The sequence below is a fragment of the Kogia breviceps genome, chromosome 4 (assembly GCF_026419965.1).
Source record: "Kogia breviceps isolate mKogBre1 chromosome 4, mKogBre1 haplotype 1, whole genome shotgun sequence".
In the NCBI taxonomy this organism is placed as follows: domain Eukaryota; kingdom Metazoa; phylum Chordata; class Mammalia; order Artiodactyla; family Physeteridae; genus Kogia; species Kogia breviceps.
Window position 1 is genome coordinate 90,389,858 of NC_081313.1, and position 24,122 is coordinate 90,413,979.

The 24,122-nt window shown below is 36.9% G+C and overlaps 1 protein-coding gene across 2 annotated transcripts; it reads left to right on the top strand.

Annotated features, from left to right (window-relative positions):
* The first annotated feature begins 825 nt into the window (after nucleotides 1-825).
* Nucleotides 826-22,827, top strand: SLC25A46 (solute carrier family 25 member 46). Of its 2 annotated transcripts, none has more exons than XM_059060436.2 (8): nucleotides 826-1,249; nucleotides 3,785-3,827; nucleotides 4,644-4,701; nucleotides 6,847-6,924; nucleotides 7,379-7,479; nucleotides 14,732-14,788; nucleotides 16,027-16,084; nucleotides 20,655-22,827. In XM_059060436.2, the coding sequence occupies exons 1-8, from the start codon at nucleotides 976-978 to the stop codon at nucleotides 21,231-21,233; spliced, it is 1,248 nt and encodes a 415-aa protein (XP_058916419.1). In that variant the 5' UTR covers nucleotides 826-975; the 3' UTR covers nucleotides 21,234-22,827. The 2 variants fall into 2 exon arrangements, with proteins under 2 accessions (XP_058916419.1, XP_066887532.1); XM_067031431.1 differs by having other exon boundaries at nucleotides 827-1,492.
* The last annotated feature ends 1,295 nt before the right edge of the window (nucleotides 22,828-24,122 follow it).

Below are 24,122 nucleotides of genomic sequence, written 5' to 3' on the forward strand. Positions count from 1 at the left end.
GACACAGGAAGAAGCCATGTTAGGCTCGTTCAGATCTAGGGAGAGAGATGCTGCCAGAAGAGCCCATGGAGCTGATGAAAACAGGTTGTAGGAGACTCTCTTCAGAAGTCCTCTTAATTTTTTAACTAGGGTCTCGATTTTGAACAGTATCGCTTTGGATTTAAATACCCTGAGTGATTTAGATACAGCAGAAAAAAGAAAAAGCTACAGAAAACTGTTTATAGTTGTTTTGTGGCCTCAGAAAAGCAAAATGCTTAATTCCTAAATCCCGGAGAACAGTTTATATTCTTGGGGTGGATTGGGGAGGGGAGGGGAAGGGGAGGATTTTCTCCCGCGACGTTCTATTCTAACGCTTGATCTAGCCGTCCACAGTACTTTTGGGTTCACTGAACCGAACCAGATCTCTCAATATATTTTACCCAAAACGCTAAGTGCGGGAGGCAAAGCCAGATGTACGAACATACCGCAACTCTAACCTCTAATAGCTTCTTCGTGGCAGGCGGGACACCAGCCCAGCGAAGAAATAAAAGAGATAACTTGGTGCCTTTGTGTGGGGCGGGGCATTTCTGGCTGAGATCCGATTTCTGGAGTCAGCTCCACCCGCGTCAACTCCCTCTAGGAAACATCTTTATTCGACCTCCTTTCATCCAGGCCGCACCTCTTGCCCCAATTCCCTCACAGCATCTCTCGGTACTGTGTTTCATTAACCTCACAGTCATTTTCCCACTCCCTACTAAAGGCCACAGTTCTAAGAGTTACGGCCGCGTCACCTTAGCAACCGTGTCGCTAATGGCCGCCGGAAGAGACTACCATCACGTGCTCCCTGAACTTCCGGATTTGTAACGTGACTTCCGGTTGTCAGAATTTCCCCAGAGGCGGCGACTGCGGAGGAGGAAAAGCTGTGTAGCCCGAGGTCGCCGTGGCCTCAGGGGTGGTGGGCTCCGGGTGGGCTCTTCTCATCCTGCCCCGTCTGCGATGCATCCGCGGCGCCCGGACGGATTCGATGGCTTGGGCTATCGGAGTGGTGCCCGGGATGAGCAGGGCTTTGGCGGCGCTGTCCCTGCAAGGTCCTTCAGCTCCGCGTCGGACCTGAGCCACTGGGTAACAACTCCCCCAGACATCCCGGGTAGCCGCAACCTGCACTGGGGCGAGAAGAGCCCGCCCTACGGTGTGCCCGCCCCCTCCACCCCGCTCGAGGGCCCAGCGGAGGAACCCTTTCCCGGCGGCGGCGTGCCCGGGCAGAGCAGCGGTGAGGGACCTGGGGCGCACTGTAGGGGCGGGTGGAGTGGGGAGCCGCAGCACGGGTTCTGCAGACCCCGGAAGCCGCGCGGAGGGTCCCGTCTCCCGGGCCTCCCGGCCTATCGCGCGCCACACCCTCTGCTCTCCTTTCGTCCTCTGCCCCTGAAGCGGGCCTCCTCCCGCTTCTTCACACCAATATTTTCTCCGGGATCACCTCCAAAAGAAGACGACTGCCTTAGCTGTGGTCTGCATGGTAGGATTTCGGAGGGTTTTGGCGTATTACAGTCCATGACTGAATCAAGAAAGAAGGAAATGGTTTACTGTTTATTGGGAAAGATGTGAAAAATACCTAATTGACCAACAGCTGTATTTCCTTGAAATGTGGAAGGAAAGAGAAGTATTTCCAGCAAAGGCAGTCTTGGGCTCAAATCTGCCTCTACCATTCTTAAAAGCTGAGAGACTTTCTTAACCTCTGTGATTTCTTAGTGTTCTCATCTTTAAGGTGTGTAGAAGAATAACACAGGGTTTTGTAAGTGTCAAAAAAATGAGGTGTGAGTAATGCCTAGTACAGTATGGGGCACACAGTAGGCTAAAAGGGTATCTTCCCTTTTTCCATTTACTCATAGAAATTGTATCTGTTCTAGATCCCCAAACTACCCCTGTATTTTCCCACCTCCTGCTTGCTTTTTCTGACTTAACTCCACTAAAAAGTCAAAATCACTAAGAGATTTTCAAGATAAGACTTTGGAATCAAGACATAATTATTCTCTGTAGGATGTCAGAAGACTTTTAAAATTTCAACACTGTATGATCTAGATATTGTCAACATCTGCTGTATTCGTAAAATGGAAATAATGCCTGCATCTTCCCATTCTCCTGAAACTGTTAGAATAATAGATTATATCCTTAAATATTATGTATCTTCCAGACATAAATTGTATTCTCATTTCTTTGATTTCGACTTGGAAATACAGTAATATTTATTTGATTTGGGTTACTGGGAGGAATAGACTTCAAATGTCATCCAGTGAGGATAGATAGAGGAGGATCAGTGACTTACTGAGTGTCATACAATTAGTTTTTTCACTCTGTCTAGTTTTTTTTTTTTTCTACAGGTCCCAGAAGGAGTGCTGGAAAGTTATTAATGATTGAAAATGCATGTACGATTGCTACACAGTTACCTTCTTAGGCAGTAAAGCTGATGTTTTTATCTTTTCATAATGTATGCTTTGATGGTTACAATGAGGAGGAACCAGGGTTTTGTGGGGGTTTTTTGCAGCAGTTTAGAGGCTGGTGAATAACTTTGCAAAGAGGATAGAAGCCTGAGAGACTTACACAGTTAACAATAGTAAACCTTCCTAACACCTTCCAGAAAATGTCAGTGGTATTTTCTGTTAATATTAGCAGATGACCTGTACACACAAAAAGGGAAAAGCTGAAAGAAGGAAAGTATCTTAATTGCACAAAGGAAGCTTCTCTCTACCTTGCACGTTTTTCAAGGCAACGGTGAACCAAGTGGTTTCCCCAGAGACTGTTTACGTGACCTTGTTCTGTCTGTCAGGGAATAGTGAGGGCATTACTTCATTCAAAAGAGCAGAGATGAGAGGGAGGGATTGGAGAAGAGAGGGGAGAGAGAAAAGAAGATGAGAGAAAAATTATCCCTTGTAAATATTGTATTATAGATGAAATTTAATGTGTGGTCTCTTGGGGTTGTGATATTTCACCATTATGATTTTAAGTTTTCAATTAAGGAGAAAAAGATTTTATTTTCTGTTTTGACATATGCATAGGAATTTTCCAGCTGTAAACTCTTCTAATAAGACTATAGATATGCCATCACCTATAGTGCATATGTACGCAATAGTCTATCACTGAGACCTAATTAAGCAGCTACTATCAAAGTATTTAAAACTTGGGGAAGTAGAGAAGAGAGCCTTATTTACCCATTTCAGTTACCCTAAGTGCTCTTTCAATTTAATAATTTTCATGGGTTTTTTTGCTTGCAACTAGTGGCTTAACATAAATGCTCTCCATCAGCAACAGTCAAGGACGAATTTTACAACATGGGAGGTAAAGTTGGTGAAAGTATCAGTCTTCTCTAGAAAAAATTTTAAATTATTTGTAGTCAGAAGTTGAAAACTGGTAGCCCTTAGAGTCTACCTGCAAATGTGTTTGATTTGGTCCACACAACATTTTAACGCTTTTTAAAATACTTGCTAGTATTTTAAGATTGGAAGATGCTATAAAAATGAGAATATCTCTTTAGAAAAATCACAGCTTTGAAACCTTGGACTCAGAGTCCCATGTGGCAACAATGGATTGGAGCTGAAAAGCAGTTGGGCCTTTAGAAGGTCTACACCTTGCAACTTGCCACAAGCCTCCACAGAGCTCTTCGCTTCCTCAGATGGCCTCTCTGGCCCCTATCAGAATTTGATTTTGGTACATGGAGTTTAAATGAATATCATGTTAAAAAGAAAATACTTTTTGTTGTTTTCACAGTAAACCTAAATAATGGTTATGAGTAATCTTATTCCTTCTGTTTTAGAACAGCTGAATAGATTTGCTGGATTTGGTATTGGACTTGCAAGGTAATTTTGTCTAAAGATTTTTAATTCAAGTTTTTATTTAAAGTTCTTTCTTTAATGTAATTTATTATGTTAGGTACTTAGTATTGCTTTCTTTAGAGCAGTAGTTAAAACATTGAAAAATATTTTGCAGAAAAAATTATTATTTAAAATCGATAACTTGATTTTTTTTCCACTAAAGATAGAGAATAGTCATTCAATTTTATAAACACAAAATAATTTTATAAGGAATATTGTAAGAAGTTTCATGTGTCTATCCAAAGAATAAAATAAAATCTAATCTTGTCTCCTCTTCCAAAAAAAAGTAATTGTGCATTGAACCTTTTTGCTAAACATTAGAATTATAACAAGATATTTAGCAACATAGCATCTAGGTTTTACTTACATGGCCATTAAAATCCATATAACTTAAGTGCAAAGTACATCAAAACCAAAATTTACAGAATTTATAGGGCAGATGGCTCTTCTGATAGGAACTTTGTTCATAGGACATCCTCTGAAAGAAATGGAAAGGGGCATTTAAATTGTCTAGGAAAGAAGTTTTCCGTATCAGGCATACAAGATGTAGTTTCATCTTTATACTGTACATATTAATATTATATGTTGTTGCTTTTGCTTACCAGTTTGTGAATCTGGCTTTAGTTTTTTTCATATTGAACCTTGTTATTGGTACAATGATTTGCAAACATGTCTAGACATTTGACAACTTTTTTTTTAATTTTAAGAAAAATGCATAATTTAAGTAATGCATGATTCTTCAAGAATAAATTCAGATTTATATGTGTTGTAAATTAAATGTTATAAATTATTCTTTTATAGTCTTTTTACAGAAAATGTACTGGCCCATCCCTGCATTGTTCTACGCCGCCAATGTCAGGTAAATGTACTTTCTATAATTTTCTAGACAGTAATCCTAACCCTGATTTGAAGTACAGACCTCAGATAAATGACTGAGACCATGTAACCATTATCCCATGTGACATGCACCAAAATCTATAATATATCAGTTCTCAAACTTTTTGGTCTTTGAAAGCTCTTAAGTCCTAAACATTATTGAGGTCTCCAAAGAACAATTGTTTATATGGATTATATCTATCAATATTTGCCTTTTCAGAACCCCAAACTGGAAAGATTTATGCATACATATATATATATGTTTAATTCACTAAAATATTAATAAACTCATTAGATATTGACAAATAGCCTTTTTATGAAAAATCACTATTACTTTTTTGAAAATATCTTTAATGTCTGGCATAATAGAAGGCAGCCAGATTTTCACATCTGTTTCTATAGTCAATTTGTTGCAACACTTTGTTTTTGAAAGAAACAAGAGGTAATTGGCAGATATTCTTCTTTGATACTACACCAAAACTCAATAAGTGGTAACTTTTTAAAAGTTATTTGCAATGTGAAATCTGAAACCACGTCAATTAACTTTTTATACCCTGTTACATTAAAATCTATTAATTTGTACTTCATGTTGAATAGATTTTTTCAGCATGCATGCTTCTGTTACATCATGCATTGATTAATTGAAAAATATTGATTTACTGAATTATATAGATCATTGAAATGTTATGACATTTGATTTTATAGTATCAAAAGACCACCATCATTAAAATCGCTACCAATCTCACCAGAAAAGTGTTTCAGTTTTCATATGATCTTGATAGTGGATATAGGTTTTCCAGAATTATAATTTTTGCTTGTAAGCTCAAATTTATCATTGGCAACAAATAGTGTTGTTGTTGTTGTTGTTGTTTAATCAACAAGTCCACTTTGTTCAGTTTTAAAAACATGTTGTCCCAAGTGTGAATAACTATATTCTGTTAGTTTTTCCAGAAAAAATTGGTGATCCATGAAAAAAGTGGTTAGTTCAGGCTCACAACTCCATCGGACAAGTTCTTTTCCTTATGACAGACATTTTCATTATGCAACACACAAAATATTAATGAGAAAGATGATGTGTACTCAAGAGTCAGCATTTTATAAAATAAATGTGTCTTACTGCTTCACCAAGGACATTATTTAGGCAAAGTGGCTTTTGCCTCTTTATAAGTGAATCGGATAAAGAATACAATAAGTACAAAAATATAGTTTGGTGCCACTGCCTTCATTCATGCTACGGAGTGAGTAATTTTACCCACCATTGCTTTTGCAGTATTACTGAAAATGTCAACACAATAAAAAAAGGCAGATGATGCCTTAGTATCAAGAAAATAATTTTGAACTTGTCAATCCCCTGAAAGGGTAATGAGGCCCTTGAGGGCTAGTGGACCACACTGGCAAAAGCTCCTATAATATAACTTATCTTCTTTGAAAATTGAGTTAGACAAGATAGAAATAGTTAAAAATTAAGCTGTTTATGCTTAGCACCAAAAAGTAAGCATACAGAGAGCACTAACAGTGTTATGTACGCTAGAACAGTGAATTTCAGGCATATATTTTACATTGTGACAATATCACACTGTGATCCAGTATATACTTATATATGAGTAACTTTTAAAAATGTTTTAGCAAATAATACCTTCAGAATGTATGATGCATTCTGATACTTTCTTTTTTATTATTTCACTTAATAAGTTTTAGTTCTGACCCCCTATACTGATTTCATAATTTACCAGTTGTTTGTAGCTTGTTATTGCTTGCCATTGGTAGACAGGAATCTGCTGTTCCCTGAGTTGTTTGTGGTTCCTTTTGTGTTAATGGCATGAGCATTTTGCCACACTGAATGTAAATCTGGTGTTTAAGGAAACATAAATATCAAACACCAAGGCCCTCTTTATTATATATTCTACATTACTATGTATATCACACATTGGTCTTCAGGGCTGTATTTGTATAACCTCATGTACTGTACTTTTATTTAAAGCACTTTCAAGAGTAATTTTGCTTATGTGTAATTTAGGCTGACTTTAGAATTGAACTTTCATTTATGCTATGACTCACTGTATCTTTCATGCCTTTTTATTTCTTAACAAGGCAGTAACAAAATAATCATGAAATATCTTTTTTACAGGTTAATTACCATGCTCGGCATTATCATCTCACTCCATTTACAGTCATCAATATTATGTACAGCTTCAACAAAACTCAGGTGAGAATTAGTCTGTACATTCTATTAAAGTTATTTGTAATGTGCCATTTTGCCTTAGTAGTAATTAAAGCAACAATAATTCCTTTTAGTTATTAAAGATATTGTAACTCTTATACTAAAACTAACAACATGATCATGACATCTATTTGATATCACTGAATAATCAGTAAATTCACACCTTTGCCAAAATTAATTAAATATTAGGGGTATTTAATCCATATTAGAGATACTTAATTAATTGGAGTGTTTATCTTCACCTAAATGTAGGCCACCCAACAAATATTAAAATAATGATAGGACTGACTTTAGTTGTAGTTCTTTACTAAAATGTCCTTTTGAATAATGCCTTACTGGAAAACATCAATAAACATTCAATATCAAGTTTTATTAAGACCTTTGTTTGGTTTCTTTTTTAGGCATTAACAGAAATAACCATAAATTTTGTTCATTTTAGGGACCAAGGGCTCTTTGGAAAGGAATGGGAAGTACATTTATTGTTCAGGGAGTCACACTTGGAGCAGAGGGAATAATCAGTGAATTCACACCTTTACCGAGGTACCTTTTTGGCATTTTCTCAGATTAGCTTCATATTAAATATATGACAAAATATAATAGTTGCTAAAAATACCTTGAATTTGAAAACTTGCCTGAAGTAGCTAAGAGAAGAACCTGATAATTATATCTTATGGAATTAGTATGTGATAAAGAAAATGCTTCCTGGTCTAATATCTATTGAGCTCTTTCAGCTCCTCCTGCTATATATCAACAATTATCAACTAAGGAACAAACCTGAGTATGTGAGCAATTTCTGTTATTTAAGTGGCTAGTTTGGTGAAGGAGACATATGTAGGCAAATTTTAGTACATCATGATTAGTGCCGTAATTAAACAAACCCCTTTCAGAGTGCAGGGGACACGTTGTGTGGATTTATTGGCAGAGATTTTTTTAACAGCCTGAAATCTGAGCTAGATCTGGAATTATGAGTAGGAAATAATGTGGCAGAGAAGGAGAGCAAGTACAGGTGACAGCATGTCCAATTTTATGGAAGTTGGGAGATCCAGGTGATAAGAAGTCTTGTGCTTAGAATATTGGGCATGTGTGGAGTAGAATAACATGAAAAGAGGCTGAGGTGCTAGACTAAAGCATGGTTCTGCCTTTGTAAGTGACTTAGGCTTCATTGTCTATAGAGTTGGGAATCTAAGAGGGGGATTGTTTCTTTTTGTTTAATATATGGGTTCTTTGATCAAGGATTTCTCAAGTGGCAGTGTATTTTTAAATATGGAGTGTTGTAGACAGAGACTTACAGAGAGCTGTTACAGTAATCTAGGCCAGATGGAGAAGGGTCTGAACTCTGGAGTAGAACAGAAGGGAGGAGCTGGATAAACATTTCTGAAGTATAATAGATAATTGGTGATAGATTGGGAATGGGATTATGGGAGAGTGAATTAGCAGCAGTGACAGATTTCTAGATTGGAATTGAGTTGGAGAATTCATAAAGAAGAGTAAGTTGGAGTGGGAAAGAAGATAAGGAATGTAACTGTCAATAAATGAAGTTTGAGGGACTTCCCTGGTGGTCCAGTGGTTAAGAATCCGCCTTCCAATGCAGGGGACATGGGTTCGATCCCTGGTCGGGGAACTAAGATCCCACATGCCACGGGGCAACTGAGCCCGCGTACTGCAACTACCAAGCCTGCGTGCACTAGAGCCCGAGCATTACAATTAGAGAGAAGCCCGCACGCCACAACTAGAGATGCCCGTGCACTGCAACAAAGATCCCACCTGCTGCCAACTAAGACCTGATTAAGCCAAATAAATAAATAAATATTTTTGGATAAATAAATACAGTTTGAGATTCATGCAAGACATCCAAGGGGACATGCCTAGTAGTGGTTGGAACTGTGGATCAGAGTCTCAGAGACAATTTGAAGCTGGAGGCATAACTTTGAATGTTATGGCACAAAAGTGACAGTTGAAGCTTTAGGATATGTGAATTTCCCTAAGGAGGACATGTAGACTAGATGACAGAGAGTGGACAAGGACAGAATCCTGGGCGATGTGTGAGTGCGTGCGTGCGTGTGTGTGTGTGTGTGTGTGTGTGTGTGTGTGATAGGAGAGGTAATAGAGGGGAGTAGTAAGAGATGATCAGAAAAAAAAGTGTGTGTGTGTGTGTGTGTGTGTGTGTGTGTGTGTGTGTGTGTGTGATAGGTAATAGAGGGGAGTAGTAAGAGATGTTCAGAAAAAAAAATTAACAAGAGCAGTAAGCTGTAGGACAGTGGTGGCCTGCAAGCCAAGAGAGGAGAATCAGAATTGTAGATTATTTTGGAGGGAGAGGGTAGAGAAATTTGAATGTTTGCTTCTGGGTATATTTTCTCTCTGAAACAGGATACAGGTGAAAGAAGGATGAGTGCTGGGGTGATTTAGATAGAGCATAAGAACAATGATAGACATTTGAGACAGTCACAGCTATGAGTAACAGAAAGGGAACCTTACAAGGAATACATGAAAATAATGTTAAGAGATAATGTTGGAGATCATAAATTTGTTTAGGTGCTATTTGGCAAGACTCTGTGATTTTCTGTATCAACAGTAAATCCCAGGGATGGAGTTAAAGACCGAGTGGTTTGTTATTCCAAAATTGGCCCCTGGCAGGGTGAATTTTTTGGATTGACAAGGAAGTGTGAGGTAGTTGAAGGTGCAGCCACTAGCATCTCAATCTGAGAATCAGTCTTTGTAGGGAAGGAAATAAAGGCAGAAGAGACTGATACCAGGCTTTTTGCCAGTGTGATTGCTTTCAGAGGACCACATAGCTTTGAAGTTCCTTTAACACAGCTTTGCTGAGTGTTACAGAGAAAACAAAAAATGTTTTGTCAGCTAAGTTTCTCCTCTCATACTTAAAAAAATCTGAATTTCTGCCCTTGGCTAACTTTATTCACCCCATCATTTTTCATATCACAGGGTAATATCAAAACTTAGTACTTGTCACCAAATGTTCTTGAAGTTCTCCCACAAACACAAAATTCTATAAAAATTTAACAAAATTCAGTAATTTCTATACGGCAAAGAGTAAAGAATTCTGTATTTGCAGTCAGAACACTGATGGTCCTGACTATTCCACTCTTTAGTTCTGGGACCTTAGGCAAGTAACACCATTTCTCTAAAGCAGAGATGAAGTAGTAACTTTAACTTCAGGTTGAAGGGAAAGGAAAAGAGAAATGGGAATGAGAAGGCACAAAATTTTGTTAAATTTTATTATCTAACTTTCTTACTCTGTAGACATACAGACACATCAGTTGTATGGGTATGTATTGTCTCTTGGTCATTTTGAATCTTATTAAAGAAGACAGAAAAGGTTATCTTTGTGGTATTCTACTTGGGTTAAACTTTTGTGGTAAACCTCACTCATTACTTCATTTATTTATTTAGCTCATACTTCCTGAGTCCCTACTGTGTGCTAGGTTCTGTGCTAGAAATCAGATATACAGTGAGGAGAAGAAACAAAAGGTACCTGTGACCATGAAACTTGGGATCTAGTGTAAGGGACATATGTTAAGTAAAATAATCCCACTAATGAATGAATAATTACAAACTGAGACTTGTTCTCTAAAATAAAAGAATATGGTTCTGTGACAGTATTAGAGTGTTAGGAACAGTGTCCCTAATAAAATGACACTTAAGCTGAGATCTGAATGGCATTCAGGAGACACAGACCAGTTGGTGCAGAGGCAGTGTGGCAGGGGGAATGTGGAGAATTCCTGTAACTGAGGGAAGGCTCATAGGGTTTGAGCTCAGAGAGCAGGATGGAGAGCAAAAGCCAATCTGTGCTTGGCCTTGTAGGCCACTTTAAGAATATTGAGGAATTTTAAGCAGGAGTCAATGACATGATCAGATTTATGTTTTTAAAGGGTCATTGTAAGTGGAGATGAAAAGATTGCAGGAGGAGCAAAGTAGAGAAAAGGATACATGTTCATAAGCTATCACAATCTAGGTGAGAAATTTGGTAACTAGGACTAGGGTGGTATCTTTTGAGATGGATGTAAACGGATGACTTTGAGATATATTTAGGTAAAATTGATGGAACTTGGTGATGGATTAAAGTTGGTTGATGATAGACAAGGTGTCAAGGATGACTTCTAGGATTTTGGCTTGTGTAACTAGATGTCAAATAAAGCCATTCTCAGACATACAGTGTAAACATTTATTTTTTTCAATTCTAACTTATTTGGGTAAGCTTGACTTTTCTTGGGGGAAAACTAAGTCATAGCAGGCACAGTATTAAAGCAGAAACCCAAAGCATTTCACAGAAGTTACCACTTGAGGAGGATGAGCTCTAGGATCTCCGAGACTGAGGTTCACGGTGATCACTAGGTACAAAAGGTGAGACAGTCTGGATTCACCAATATTTTTTTATACTGATTATGATCACATCTGAATTTGTGATCTGATCACATTATGGTTTCTCAGTATTTATTACTTTTTAAAAAATTGTATAAAGCCCAGGATCATCATCTGTGATCTCTTTCTTTATCTACTGTTCAGGTCCCTCCTAAATCCTTCTAAAACCTTCCCCCAGGTGGAGTGAGTTAGACTTTGTGTTGCTCTACCCTGAAGTACCCTTTCCTTTCATGTGGCATTTCTCAAATCATTAACATAAGGAGCATCTCTAACCAAGGCTACCTGTATAGTTCAGTCTCTCACAGAATCCATTTAGTTGAACTCCAGCTTAGTTTGACTCATCTCACATTTGTAGTTGTACCAGTACCGTTTTACTGTTTTCTCCTCATGTTGTCTCTTTCTCCTAATGACTCCTCTGAATTCACTGACTTTAAACACATTCCATTTTAAATACAATGAACTCTTTCTCCAATTCAGTAGATTTCCTTTCTGATTAAGTTCTCAATTAGGGAACAGTAAAAGAGTCTAAGAGTAAGAAAGAAAAGTCATAAGTTTGATTTTGGACGAGTTCATTTTGACACAGAGAGAAGTCTAAACTGAAGATAATAGATTTGGGAGGTTCTGAAGCATCATCTTGGGCAAGATTGCCTGGGGAAGGAATGTAACTTATATAGTAAGAAAAGAACAGGGCTTGAGCCTTTAGGAGCTCCAGAATAGGTTGCTGAGTTACGAATAATGCCCCTGCAAATGAGTCAAAAGTAGAGACCAGAAGAGAGGAGGAAAACAGGGGCAGGGAGTGCTTCCAGAAGGAGGGAAGAACACAAGCGCATGTTGGCTGCTGAAAGGTCAAATAATGCACAACCTTAAAACTGCCTGTTTGATTTCGTGATGTGGAGGTCATGGGGACCTTGACAAGAGCTGTTTTCGTAGAATAATAGGGTAGAAGCCAATTTGGAATGGGTTCAGAGGTGAGTGGGAAGCTAGGACATGGAAAGAGCAAGTTGAGACAGTCCTCTGTGAAGAGGAGAGATGAAGAGAAGGAGCTGGAAGATGAGGGGCTTGGGTTAGATTGAGAGAAGATTTTTTTTTTTTAAGAGGGCAGTTGTTTGAGCACTGGAAAATAAGAGGCAATGGAAAGTAAAGACTATAAATAGAGCGTTATTTACAAATTCTATTGCTTTTGTGTATTGATTATGCATGGGAGTATGTGTGTTAGTCTGTCAAATGAAAAACTGATAAAAAGCAAGTCACTTCACTTAATTTTGTTGCTCATTTGAAGGGCAGTTTTTGCTTGTGAAAATAGCGAGTTAAATATACTTACATATTTTGGTATTTGATGATGAAATATAAAAAGGTTTAATCACAAGTAGATTTTTACACTACCCTTTTTCCTGAAGCATTTAAATGTGCTAATTTAAATTTCTAGAGCTGTGGCAATAAGTTTTACACATTTTATAAAGGAGTAGAAAGCAGATACCAGGAAGAGCGTCTCAGGGTTTTTTTAATACTTGATTCTAAATTTCTTTTTTCACTCTTTTTACCTTAATCCTAATGATCTTACGAACTGGCAGCAGTAATTAGTATTCAAAGCAAAGGTAGCCCAGTCCTTACAGAAATGCAAGTCACACACCCATCTATCCATAATGTTAATGGAATGTGCAAACTTAATGCCATAATAACCTGTGGTAACCCTTTCCGAGTAAGGGTAAAAGTAATAGCAGTGCCCAGAAGATTTACAAAACTTTTAGCATATTTTGTTTATAATATTTTGTTTAGCATATTTTGTTTTATAATCATAAAGTCACTGTCAGTAAGTTAAGTAGCCTAATCTTTTTTTTTACAATTTTCATCTTAATCATTAAATGTCATTCCAGCTGTATTTTTCGATAGTTGTTCAGGCCTCATATAGTATTCTGGTATTAATTTAATCAGAATGTGACTCAGAACACTCTCTAAGGTCTTATATGAATCAGAGATGGTTGTTCTGTTGTCTAAAAGTTTCTCTGCAGACCTTTCAGTCCTAGAGATATGTAGAAAAGTTCATATACCGCCCATGCCATAAGCGTACTGAATTTGTTTTTAGAGCACTTACATTATCAGTGATTAATTTCCTTTACCTTTTTAGTATAAAATATATTCCTTTGTCTCCTTATGATTGTCATACTTACTCATTTCAAATAGAAAATGTTTTTCTCAGGTTCCTGCTGTGGCCGTGGTACATGGGTGCCAATGTCATCAGGGGAGCAGGTAGCAGCCAGTCTCCCCTTTATTTTACATTTTCCTTTTCTCTGTTACTCTGCCTTTCTCCCTCCCCTGCCCTCCCTTCTATCCCCTGTGTCTGCCTTTTCATTCCCCCCACCACCACCTCCTTTTTACTTTCCCTTTTATTTTCCATGTTCTTTTCTCCTTTTTGACTTTTCTCTTGATTTAACTTTCTCCCTTTTTGTTCTTCATTCAGCTTGCCTCTCTTCTTTTTCTTCTCTCTTTCCTGGTTTCCAAAGGTAACCTAAATTGTAGGAATCACCCAGTCCTAGACCTTGGTTCCAGACCAGGCATTCTGCCTCTGTCCTTTGAATATATCCCTGTGATCTTTATGAGCTTTATTTTTCTCGTAAGTAAAAGAAATAAGACAGTACCTGCTCTGCTTATCTCACAGGATTCCTTCTTGTATCAAATGAGATGAGAGGCAGTACAGGCAGATAGCATAGACTTCAAGTCATACGGACCAGGGTTTAGACCCGGTTGCACTGCTAACTAGTTGCATGTCTTTGGTTAAGTTATGAACCATCTCTGAGCCGATTTCCTCATCTGTGAAATTGGGGGTTATAGGTTCATTGTGAGGGTTAGAAGTAATTTATGCAGAGTGCTTTGCACAATGCCTGACATATAGTAGGAGCTGAAAAAGATAATAGAATATAATAAAGGTCACAAAAGTAATGTCATCTTAATAAGTAAAGGCACTTTGAAAATTAGGGGCTATACAGATGTATGTGTCATTCTGCATTACAGTTACTTAATTTTGTTTTGTTTTCTAATTCTTATTCTTACATACATTTTAAAGCTTTTTTTATTCCTTTATCCTATTTTATTGTTTCCCTTTCTCTTCCCTGTCCATTGTTTTCCTCAGTCTATCATTTTTGTATCTTATCTAATGTCTCATGTTCATTTTTATAATCAGTTATAACTCTTCCTCCTCTGTCATCCCCTTCTGTCAGCACATACAGAAAGACCTTCTATGTCTTTTCTCTTTTCAACCCACTGTAATTGTTTGATGGGTCCCAAAAAGGAAAATGTTCATCATGAGACTATATTTCTCCTACAGATTAAAAAAAATTAAAAACCGATTACTTTTTTAAAGCTTAAGCTAATTCAAGATGTTTTAAAAAACATGGCTTTTATTTTATTTATTTTTTAGGGAGATCTCACATAAATGGAATCCTAAACAAATAGGAGAACACCTTCTACTGAAATCGTAAGTATCAAAAGCAGCATTTATATTGAAATTTACATCCATTTTTATAGTGTTAGATCTGAAAAAAAGCTTATTAAATAAACAAAGTGAAGGAAAGTAGAGCAATGAAATATTTGTGGGACTAGAACTTAATCAGAAAAGTAACATAGAGTTTAGGAATAAAATCCTGAAATATATGTTATCTTTTAAATAACCCTTCTAATTTGAAAGGCTAAAATCACAACCTAATTTTTCTTTGTGTTCTTAGGAAGTTAGCAAAGATCTTCAACTTGTTAAACCTGAATTGCCAGGAAAATTATTACTCTTATTATTATTATCATTATTCTCTTAGTAAGCAGGCGTACAAATTTATTTGTATGGTGATGAGTAAACTCAAAACCTTAGTGTCATTAAAACATAGTCCTAAAGGCACTTAGTGACTTTACAACACTGACCATTTTTATAGATTAGAATTTTACTCTTCACTTTTTAATTTTTTTTGAAGATTGGGAATTGGAAATCCCCCAGCTTGCTGGCTCCCTCTGTGGGACATTCCAGCACATTATTACTTAGTGATGTTCCATTCACCTTGAAAACCACTACTTGCCAGGACCTGGCCCATAGGGTTAGGTAAGTCCCACCTTGACATTATTTTAAATAACTATATTTTGCAGGCTTGCAAAGTTGTAATATTACAATGTCTAAATAGTGGCAATAGGAGGCAACTTTGCAAAGCTGTACAATATTGTTTTTTAATAATAAAAAGGGACTTCACTTACCATGAAAGACTGGCTTAGCTCTGCTGGGTGGGAAATCTGGGAATGGATAATGATAATAGATGGGACAATAGCAGAACAGTAGCCTTGTTCAGATATTACTAAAAAGGCAAGCAATGGAATGGATCCCTCAACCTAAATTTTAGGTATCAGATTTACAGGCTACATTAGCTATGTGCAGGTAGACATCCAAACAGTGAATCATAAACAAGCCTACATTTTACTGATTTAAAATAATTTTCTTTACAGGCTGTCACTGTGTTATTATTAGTACTTAATTTTTCATCTCTAATTGTTGAGTAAAGCATCTTATGTTACAGGTCTCTGAAGTATCTTTAGGCTATAGGTATTAATAGTTAAAAACCTTGAAGATATTATTCAAGCTTGAATATAAATTATGTTGATGTATTAATGTAGATATTAAAAAATTTATTGTAAGCATCTTGTTTCAGTATACTGATAAGTTTGTTTTAATTTCTACAGCCTAACTTATATAGTGGCAATGCCTTTTTATTCAGCAAGTCTAATCGAAACAGTACAGGTGAGCTATTTTTTCCTGTCATTTTTAAATTAAAAATGTTTTTGGAATATTCAGTATATTGTGTATGTCTGATAGTATAACAGAAAAATTTAAGACAGTATCCTTCTAAAAAATATTTTTTTTCAGATACCATACATATATCAAAGATTATGTACTAGGCACATTGCTGGTGTGTCTGTTTCCTTTGCAGATTTACTTCACACTTTTAATTATTTTTATCCCTTACACAGGCAGCTGTACTCTTCATTCAGATATCTCAGAAACCAGCCTATGACCTGCTCTGAATACAAAAAAATCTATAGGGTTGTTTTTTGGTTTTGTTTTTTTCTCCAACTTTTTAATAACTCAAATAGTTGTGGCTTATCAGACAATAAATTACGAATTACCTGAACATAAAACATGATGGATAATCATCCTAACAGTGAGAAGGTAGTCCCCATAGGTAGTTTACTAACAGCATTCTTTTTAAATATGCCTTTTAAGGAACATTTGATGCTATGGTGTTTAATATATACTACAAGCAAAAGCAATCTCCTGCTAGCATTTTAAATTGTTTCACTATTTCTAACCACATGGTGGCACTTCAAGTACATTGAATTAATGTACTTTCTCACATACCGTTCCTGCATTTAAAACTGTAAAAGAGCTAGCTTAACTTTACCCTGTACACAAAATCCAACTAACTGTCTACCACATGTCTTCTGTCTCCAGCATCATTCTCTAGCATATTTTTTTCTTTGTCATAATCAGTGCTTATGAGTTTCCTCTCTATAAAACCTCACTGGATCAGCCTTTCCTTTTCTAATTACTCTTTTCCACTTCATTGTTTCTCTGGCCATATCGTTGTTGGTTTTTTTTTTAAAGGCAGATAAAACTTTATTCATGCATAAACTCGTAATGACCCCATCTGCCTGCACAACTTTAGAAACATTGACTTATTACAACACAAATTGAACCAAATGGTGAAGGAACTCCAGAACCATCACAGACCTTTCTCGCTTCACTACACAGTGCAGTGGAGCATGGCACAAATTGAGGAAGGAAGTCCTTTATGTGTTTCACATTTACCTGCTTGCCTTCAAACCCCAGGGCAGAGATTCAGTTGGGGGTGGGTTGGGGGCAGAACCTATTGTTGATTTTTTATGTGTTTATTTTTTAGAATTATTAACTGAAGTTAACATCTTGCTACCCAAATATTGTCTCCTATCCCCTTGCATTTGGCAATGTGAAAGGATATAACCTTTGTATGGGGCTGCAGTTTACAGAATTATTACTTTATGATATAGCCTCACTTTACAGATAAGGGGAAAAATAGCAGGAAGATAATTATTTAAGGAAAAACAACGAAACAGCGTGATATATTGGGGGAAAACAAGTTTTAGCTTTGTGCAGACCCATATCACTCACATTTCTCTACTTAAATTAGACCTGTGACTTTAAGCAGATGTCCTAACCTTTTTTAAATCTTAATTTTCTCATATATAAAATGGGAATAGTATTTTATTAACTGAATTATAAAAATTAAGTGAATTATTTATTAAAGTGCCCAGCTCACTATATGTTCATTTTGTTTTGTTTTTTTAACCGAAATGCCCTGTTCCTTTCTGCCCCAGGTTCCACCTGCTGACCGCCTCCTTTTGACTCCTTTTGCCTGATTTTCTAGTTCTCTTTTTTTCCCTTCAATTTCTACTCTCTTGAACATCCTCCTTTTCATTTAGTAACCTCTTACCATCTCTTCTCCTGTAGCTCCAAGGCACAATCCTTGACCCTCTCTGCTTTGTATCCCATATTCACTGTCCTGGAGAACTTATTTACTTGCATGAATCCTTTTAACTTTCACCTTTATATGAATCTAAAAATTACGAAAGTCTTGATTTTCATACTTCATTCATCCTTCGTAACCAATCAGCCATCATGCCTTCTCAGTTCTAACTTCAGGGAGTATCTGAGATTGTCTGCTCCTCCCCACCGATAGGCCACCATTCTCTTTCCTTCTTGTTACATCAGCTTCTTGCTCCCTACCGTGTTCAGTGGGTTTTTTGCCTATCTGGGGAGCTCAGATCTCTTTGAGAACAGTCTTTCCCTTGAAAAATACACATTTATATATAGATCCCCTAAAGAACACCACCATTCTTCAATATGAACTTCCTAGTGATCTGTTGTCTTTACTAAGAATCTTTGTTCTGTTTCCTGCATTTTAAAGTCCATTCTACATATTCATGCAAGATTAGTCTTAAGTTGCAGTGCTTATATCCTTTTGCTGATTAAGGATCCACATTGACTCATATTCTCTAAGATCAATTTCAGACTTCTCAGCATAGTATTAAATCAAGGTTTTGGGGGCTTCCCTGGTGGCGCAGTGGTTGAGAATACGCCTGCTGATGCAGGGGACACGGGTTCGTGCCCCGGTCTGGGAAGATCCCACGTGCCGCGGAGCGGCTGGGCCCGTGAGCCATGGCCGCTGAGCCTGCGCATCCGGAGCCTGTGCTCCGCAACGGGAGAGGCCACAACAGTGAGAGGCCCACATACCGCAAAAATAAATAAATAAATAATAAAATAAAAAAAAAAAAATCAAGGTTTTTACTGATGTACCTTTCAGCTAATCTTTCTTAACTGCTAATTTTTTTTTAAAGCTCATTTTAAAATTTAAAATTTTAAATAAATGAATTAAATTCATTTATTGAGTGCTAACCTATATCAGGCACTGTTATAGACCCTGGGGATAACATAGCAAATAAAAACTTTCTGCCCTCATGGCATTTACATTCCTGTGGGGAAGATGGACATAAACAAGAAAAACAAAAGGATACTTCATGGTGCTAAGTGCTAAAAAATAAAACAAGGAAATTAAATAAGATGTGTAATGGGTAGCAAGGGATGGTACTATTTTTTTAAGATCAGGAAAGTTCTCAGAAGCAAAAGTCATTTGAGTAAAGGTCTGAACATAAGAACTACATGGATATTTGGGAGAAGAACATTCTAAGCAGAGGGAAAGCAAGTGCAAAGGCCCTGAGGTAGGATTATATCTTATGTGTTTGAGGAGCAAAAAGAAGGCCAATACAGTTGAAGCTGACTAAGGAAGGGAGAATAAGAGGAGATGAGGTCTGAGAGGTAAGAGGGAGAGAGATCACACAGGACACTGAAGATCACTGTAATAATTTGGCTTTACTTTGAGGGAGATGGAAAGTCTTTGGTAGGTTTGAGCGAAGAGTGACATGATCTAACTTACGTCTTTAATCGGATCTATTTGGCTGCTGTATTAAAAATAGACTGGAGTGGGAAGGGGGCCAGAGGCAGGTAAATGGATTAGGTTAGGTGAGCTCATTTTAGTCTCATGGTTTTAAATATGTTCTCTTCACTGTAAACTCTCACATTTGTACATGCAGCTCAGACCTTTTCCTTATAGTCTAGATTATACACTCCACTTGGAGTTTACACCTTAGACTTAACATTTCTGAATTCTTGATCTCCCCCAAATTGCTACTGCAGGAATATTGTCCAACTCAGTAAAAGGGACTGCTATTCCTCCACTTCCTCTGGCCAACAGCTTTGAGGTCATCCTTGTCTTCTCTTTTTCACACCCCAAATCAAATCTACCAGTAATTCCTATTGGCTATAATTTTAGGATAAAAGCACAGTTGCAGCATTTTATTTCCTTTGCAACCTGCTAATCCAATCCACCATCATATCTTTAACTGGTTTCTCAGCCTCTGCTCTCATTCTCCTCTACAGAACAGCCAGTATAACATAAATTGTATCTTACCCATCTTATGCTTAAAACCAACTAGTCACTTCCCATCTGACTGGAGGCCAAGGTCTGCACAGTGGCATGGTATGGCCCCTGACTACCTTTTTAACTTCATTTTTTGCTGTTCTCTTCTTCAGTCATTGCTGCAGCCAAATTGGCCTCTTAGTTGTTCCTTTTCTGCCTGTCCGTGCCTCTGTAACCAGTATCACAAACTTCCTTATATGTATCCCCATAATTGTAAAACAGCAGAGACAATGCAGATGATAATGACTCATGTTTATTGAGTGTATTCTGGGTACCAGACCTTTTTTCATTTAATGCTCCCAGCAACTCTGTGCATAAAAGGTAGGTAGGCCTAATTCCATTTTTATAGAACATTAAACTGACTCTTAGGAGAAGTTAAGTAAGTTGCCCATGGTCACGTGACCAGTAAGTACATAATGGAGGCGGGTTTTAAAGCAATGCTTAAGAACTCCAAGCACTGTGCTACCTCTTCAATGTCATGTACAATATTTGTTGCTTTTCAAAATGTGTCCTAAGGAGGTTCTTGAGGGTGGGGAAACCAGGTGTGTCACCCTCCACATCTCTTCCCCTGTTTCCCTCCCCCAATAAGAATAGCTCCCAGCTTCACTGCTATCTGTTTTGTGAAATTTTATTTGAAAAAAGAATCTAATGCCTAGATAACATTTGAAGTTTGCAAACCATTGATGTTTTTCCTCTTTAGTCAGAAAATTAGGATTTAAAAGGGACCTAGAAAGAATCCTTCTTTGTGGCAGAATAAGCAGGTGTTAACTTTTACTCATTTCATCATTTTCATTTCAGAGTGAGATAATTCGAGACAATACTGGAATTTTGGAATGTATTAAAGAAGGAATTGGAAGAGTGATAGGCTTGGGAGTGCCTCACAGCAAACGACTACTTCCGCTTCTTTCCTTGATATTCCCTACGGTGCTGCATGGGGTTCTTCATTACATCATCAGCTCAGTCATTCAGAAGATTGTCCTGCTAATTCTAAAGAGAAAGACTTACAATAGCCACCTAGCTGAGAGCACTAGCCCGGTGCAGAGTATGTTGGATGCTTATTTTCCAGAGCTTATTGCTAACTTTGCTGCCAGTCTTTGCTCTGATGTTATACTTTACCCATTGGAAACAGTTTTGCACCGCCTTCACATTCAAGGAACACGCACAATAATTGACAATACAGACCTTGGCTATGAAGTGCTTCCAATTAATACACAGTATGAGGGAATGAGAGACTGTATCAATACCATAAGGCAGGAAGAAGGAATGCTTGGTTTTTATAAAGGGTTTGGTGCTGTTGTGATACAGTACACGCTGCACGCAGCTGTTTTACAGATTACCAAGATTATTTACTCTACACTTCTTCAAAATAGTGTTTGAGATTTAGATTCCTGGTTAGTCTGAAAGACATCATCTGGATACTTCGTTATGAAATTATGAGGGATAAGAGTGAAATACCATTGTTGGGAAATGGATTAGAAAGTGAAATGGTAGAAAAAGTCCATTCTGATTATATTGACTCTTCACTTTTTAAAAAGGTTATTGGCATATATTTTGGATTCAAGGTATTCCAAATTTGAAAACTGAATAAAGACACTCATGAATTAAATTCTAGTTAGTGTAGCACTAATGCTGAACTAAAAATGATCTCGGGAAGAAGCAAAATTTTGTCAGCAAACTGAAAACAAAATTTCACAGAGCTGAATTTATTTCATGTGACTTTAATGTTTATTACATGTTTAGTTCACCTTCTAGATTGATATTGGTATGTCATTCTTAATACAGTGTATAGTAGCAGGAGGTCATAGTTTACCTTTAAGCAAATAAGTTATGTTATCAGGAACACGGACAAGAAGGATTAGATTTGGCAATCTGTAAACAGGAGCTGAGAGTTTTAAATTGCACTGTCCCTGTATAACTTTAATGGCTGTACATTTATTATATAAAGCCACTTATATGCATACATATAACTTGGAATTTCCTTCATCCCTACAAATTTTCCACTCTTAGATCAGCTTACTATATAAAATGCAGTTATGTATTTTCTGCTTGAATATCAGAACAAAACATTAAAAGCCAAGGTACCCCAAAGATTTAAGGCAAACAGCTTACTTGTCCATAAGCAAACCCCACCATTTCAGTGCTAGCAACTTAGAATTTGTCATGTGTTTATAAAGTTTGATTTGCTTATCTAGCCTTATGAATCATCAGACTGTTTTTAGAGCCACTCTTAACAGAGATAGAATATAAAATAATCATGACAACTATTCCTGCTTCCACATTTACAAATTGTGTACTAAAGTGAGTATCACTTGCCATTCGTTTCTGAATGACTTGACTTAGAGGAGACACGATTAAAATTCACCTGGGAATTTGTGCCTCTTGCCTTCCATATAGCCATCATTAAATGATGGCTTCAATTTTTATTTTCTTTTAGTTTTTGTTCATAGTTTCATTCTCCAAACTAGATATACATAAAGGGAAACACAGGTTTATCCTTATCACCTTTTATTGAAACTTGTTTGGATGAATACTGATGAAAAATAGAAACCTTAAAGGAAGTTTGTCCTTGCTTTTTATGGGTGATTAAAAGAAGTAAATTTCAACAAATAATAAGCAAAAAAGTTGGTCATCAGTTTAATTAAAAAAAAATTGTCTGTTCCTAAATTGAATTTGGTGGGTGAGGCTCTTCATATAGTAAAATGATATGCATTTGATTAATCCATCATTAAATGTTTTAAAGTTTCATTTCCTCATGTGAATGATCAGTTTTACTAGGAACATTTAGCACACTGAAGTACAGTGACTTTGCACTAATGTTGTCCAACCTAGAATGCAGGTTCTATTTTACTGAGATCGATTTTACTTACTAAATGTCAGCAAAATGGTTACTTTTTGTGATTAATAATGTTGGAACCAAAAAATGTCATCCAAAAAGTGTGAAACAATACATTTGTGGCAACTCTGTCTACTATCTTGTGTATGTGTGGGGTTTTTTAAATGACTAAAACATGTAAGTTTACCATTTTTCCATTCCACCATGAGGGAGAAAATAAAATTAAACACAAGTTGTACTCGTTCAGATTATGGTTTACCTTGTCCAGTTTATAGCATTTAAATTGTTCTCATTGCTTTTGAATTAATAAGTAAATTTTTAGATGTTTATAATATGTCCAACTTCCTGAAAACCTTTCATTTTTATCATAATCAAAGAAGATAGTTTCAGACAAGAGTAAACTTCTGAAAATTTCAAGTTTCAGAAAATTTCTAGAAGAACAGAATCTGAGTGGAATCAAGTTATCTACTAGTGAAAATCTGGGATCCTTTAGCTAATTACTAGATATTTCAAGATTATTTTATGAAAGTTATGAAGGTTCAGTTATATAAATCTGTCTCGTGGAATCATTTACAAGACTGATAGGCTGAACCACATACAAGTAGGTTGGTCTTATTTTCTGTCTCTTTGGAGAAAGAATACAAATTAATATTAAAACTAAAATTGATTGGGAGATTGGGATTGACAAGTATACACTAGTATGTATAAAATAGATAACTAAAGAACCTGCTGTATAAAAAAAAAATAGAATTCAAAAAAAACCCTAAAATTGAAAGGCGGCAAGTAAAGTACTAATTTTTTTAGTACCCCTCCAAATTAGTTGAAATATAAAAATCCTTAAAATTCAAGCACTTAAATGCCAGCCAAATATGTTCAACTTAATTTAGAAAGGAATAAGCAAAATAAACATTAGACATGCTCTTTCCCTTTTAAAATTGCTCTATTTCTTTAGCATATAGGTGCCAAAACCAAATACCTATGGGCTATATTTCTTTTTGTGTGTGTGCGGTAAGCTGGCCTATCCCTGTTGTGGCCTCTCCCGTTGCAGAACACAGGCTCCGGATGCGCAGGCTCAGCGGCCATGGCTCACGGGCCCAGCCGCTCCGCGGCATGTGGGATCTTCCCGGACCGGGGCATGAGCCCGTGTCCCCTGCATCGGCAGGCGGATTCTCAACCACTGCACCACCAGGGAAGCCCTATATTTCTTAAGATGATAATAGCTTAGAATAACATTTTTAATTCAGTATGATTAATAGTATCATGAGTAAGAGTCTATTAAAATGTTCCAACAGTCCCAATGATCCACTTACATAAGCTAGATTTTGGCCATGGAGCTGAAGTATGATATGCTTGCCTTACATTGTTGGGTTTCTTAACTTGAGTCAAATAGTCTGAAAGCAATGGAATTAAAAACTGAAATACCTGGTAAATAT

Excerpts from the sequence above, each read along its gene's own strand:
- SLC25A46 (XM_067031431.1), top strand. The coding sequence starts at position 976 with ATGCATCCGCGGCGCCCGGACGGATTCGATGGCTTGGGCTATCGGAGT. Across the intron at positions 4,702-6,846 it reads TTCTACGCCGCCAATGTCAG|GTTAATTACCATGCTCGGCA; the intron begins GTAAATGTACTT and ends TCTTTTTTACAG. Across the intron at positions 6,925-7,378 it reads ACAGCTTCAACAAAACTCAG|GGACCAAGGGCTCTTTGGAA; the intron begins GTGAGAATTAGT and ends TGTTCATTTTAG.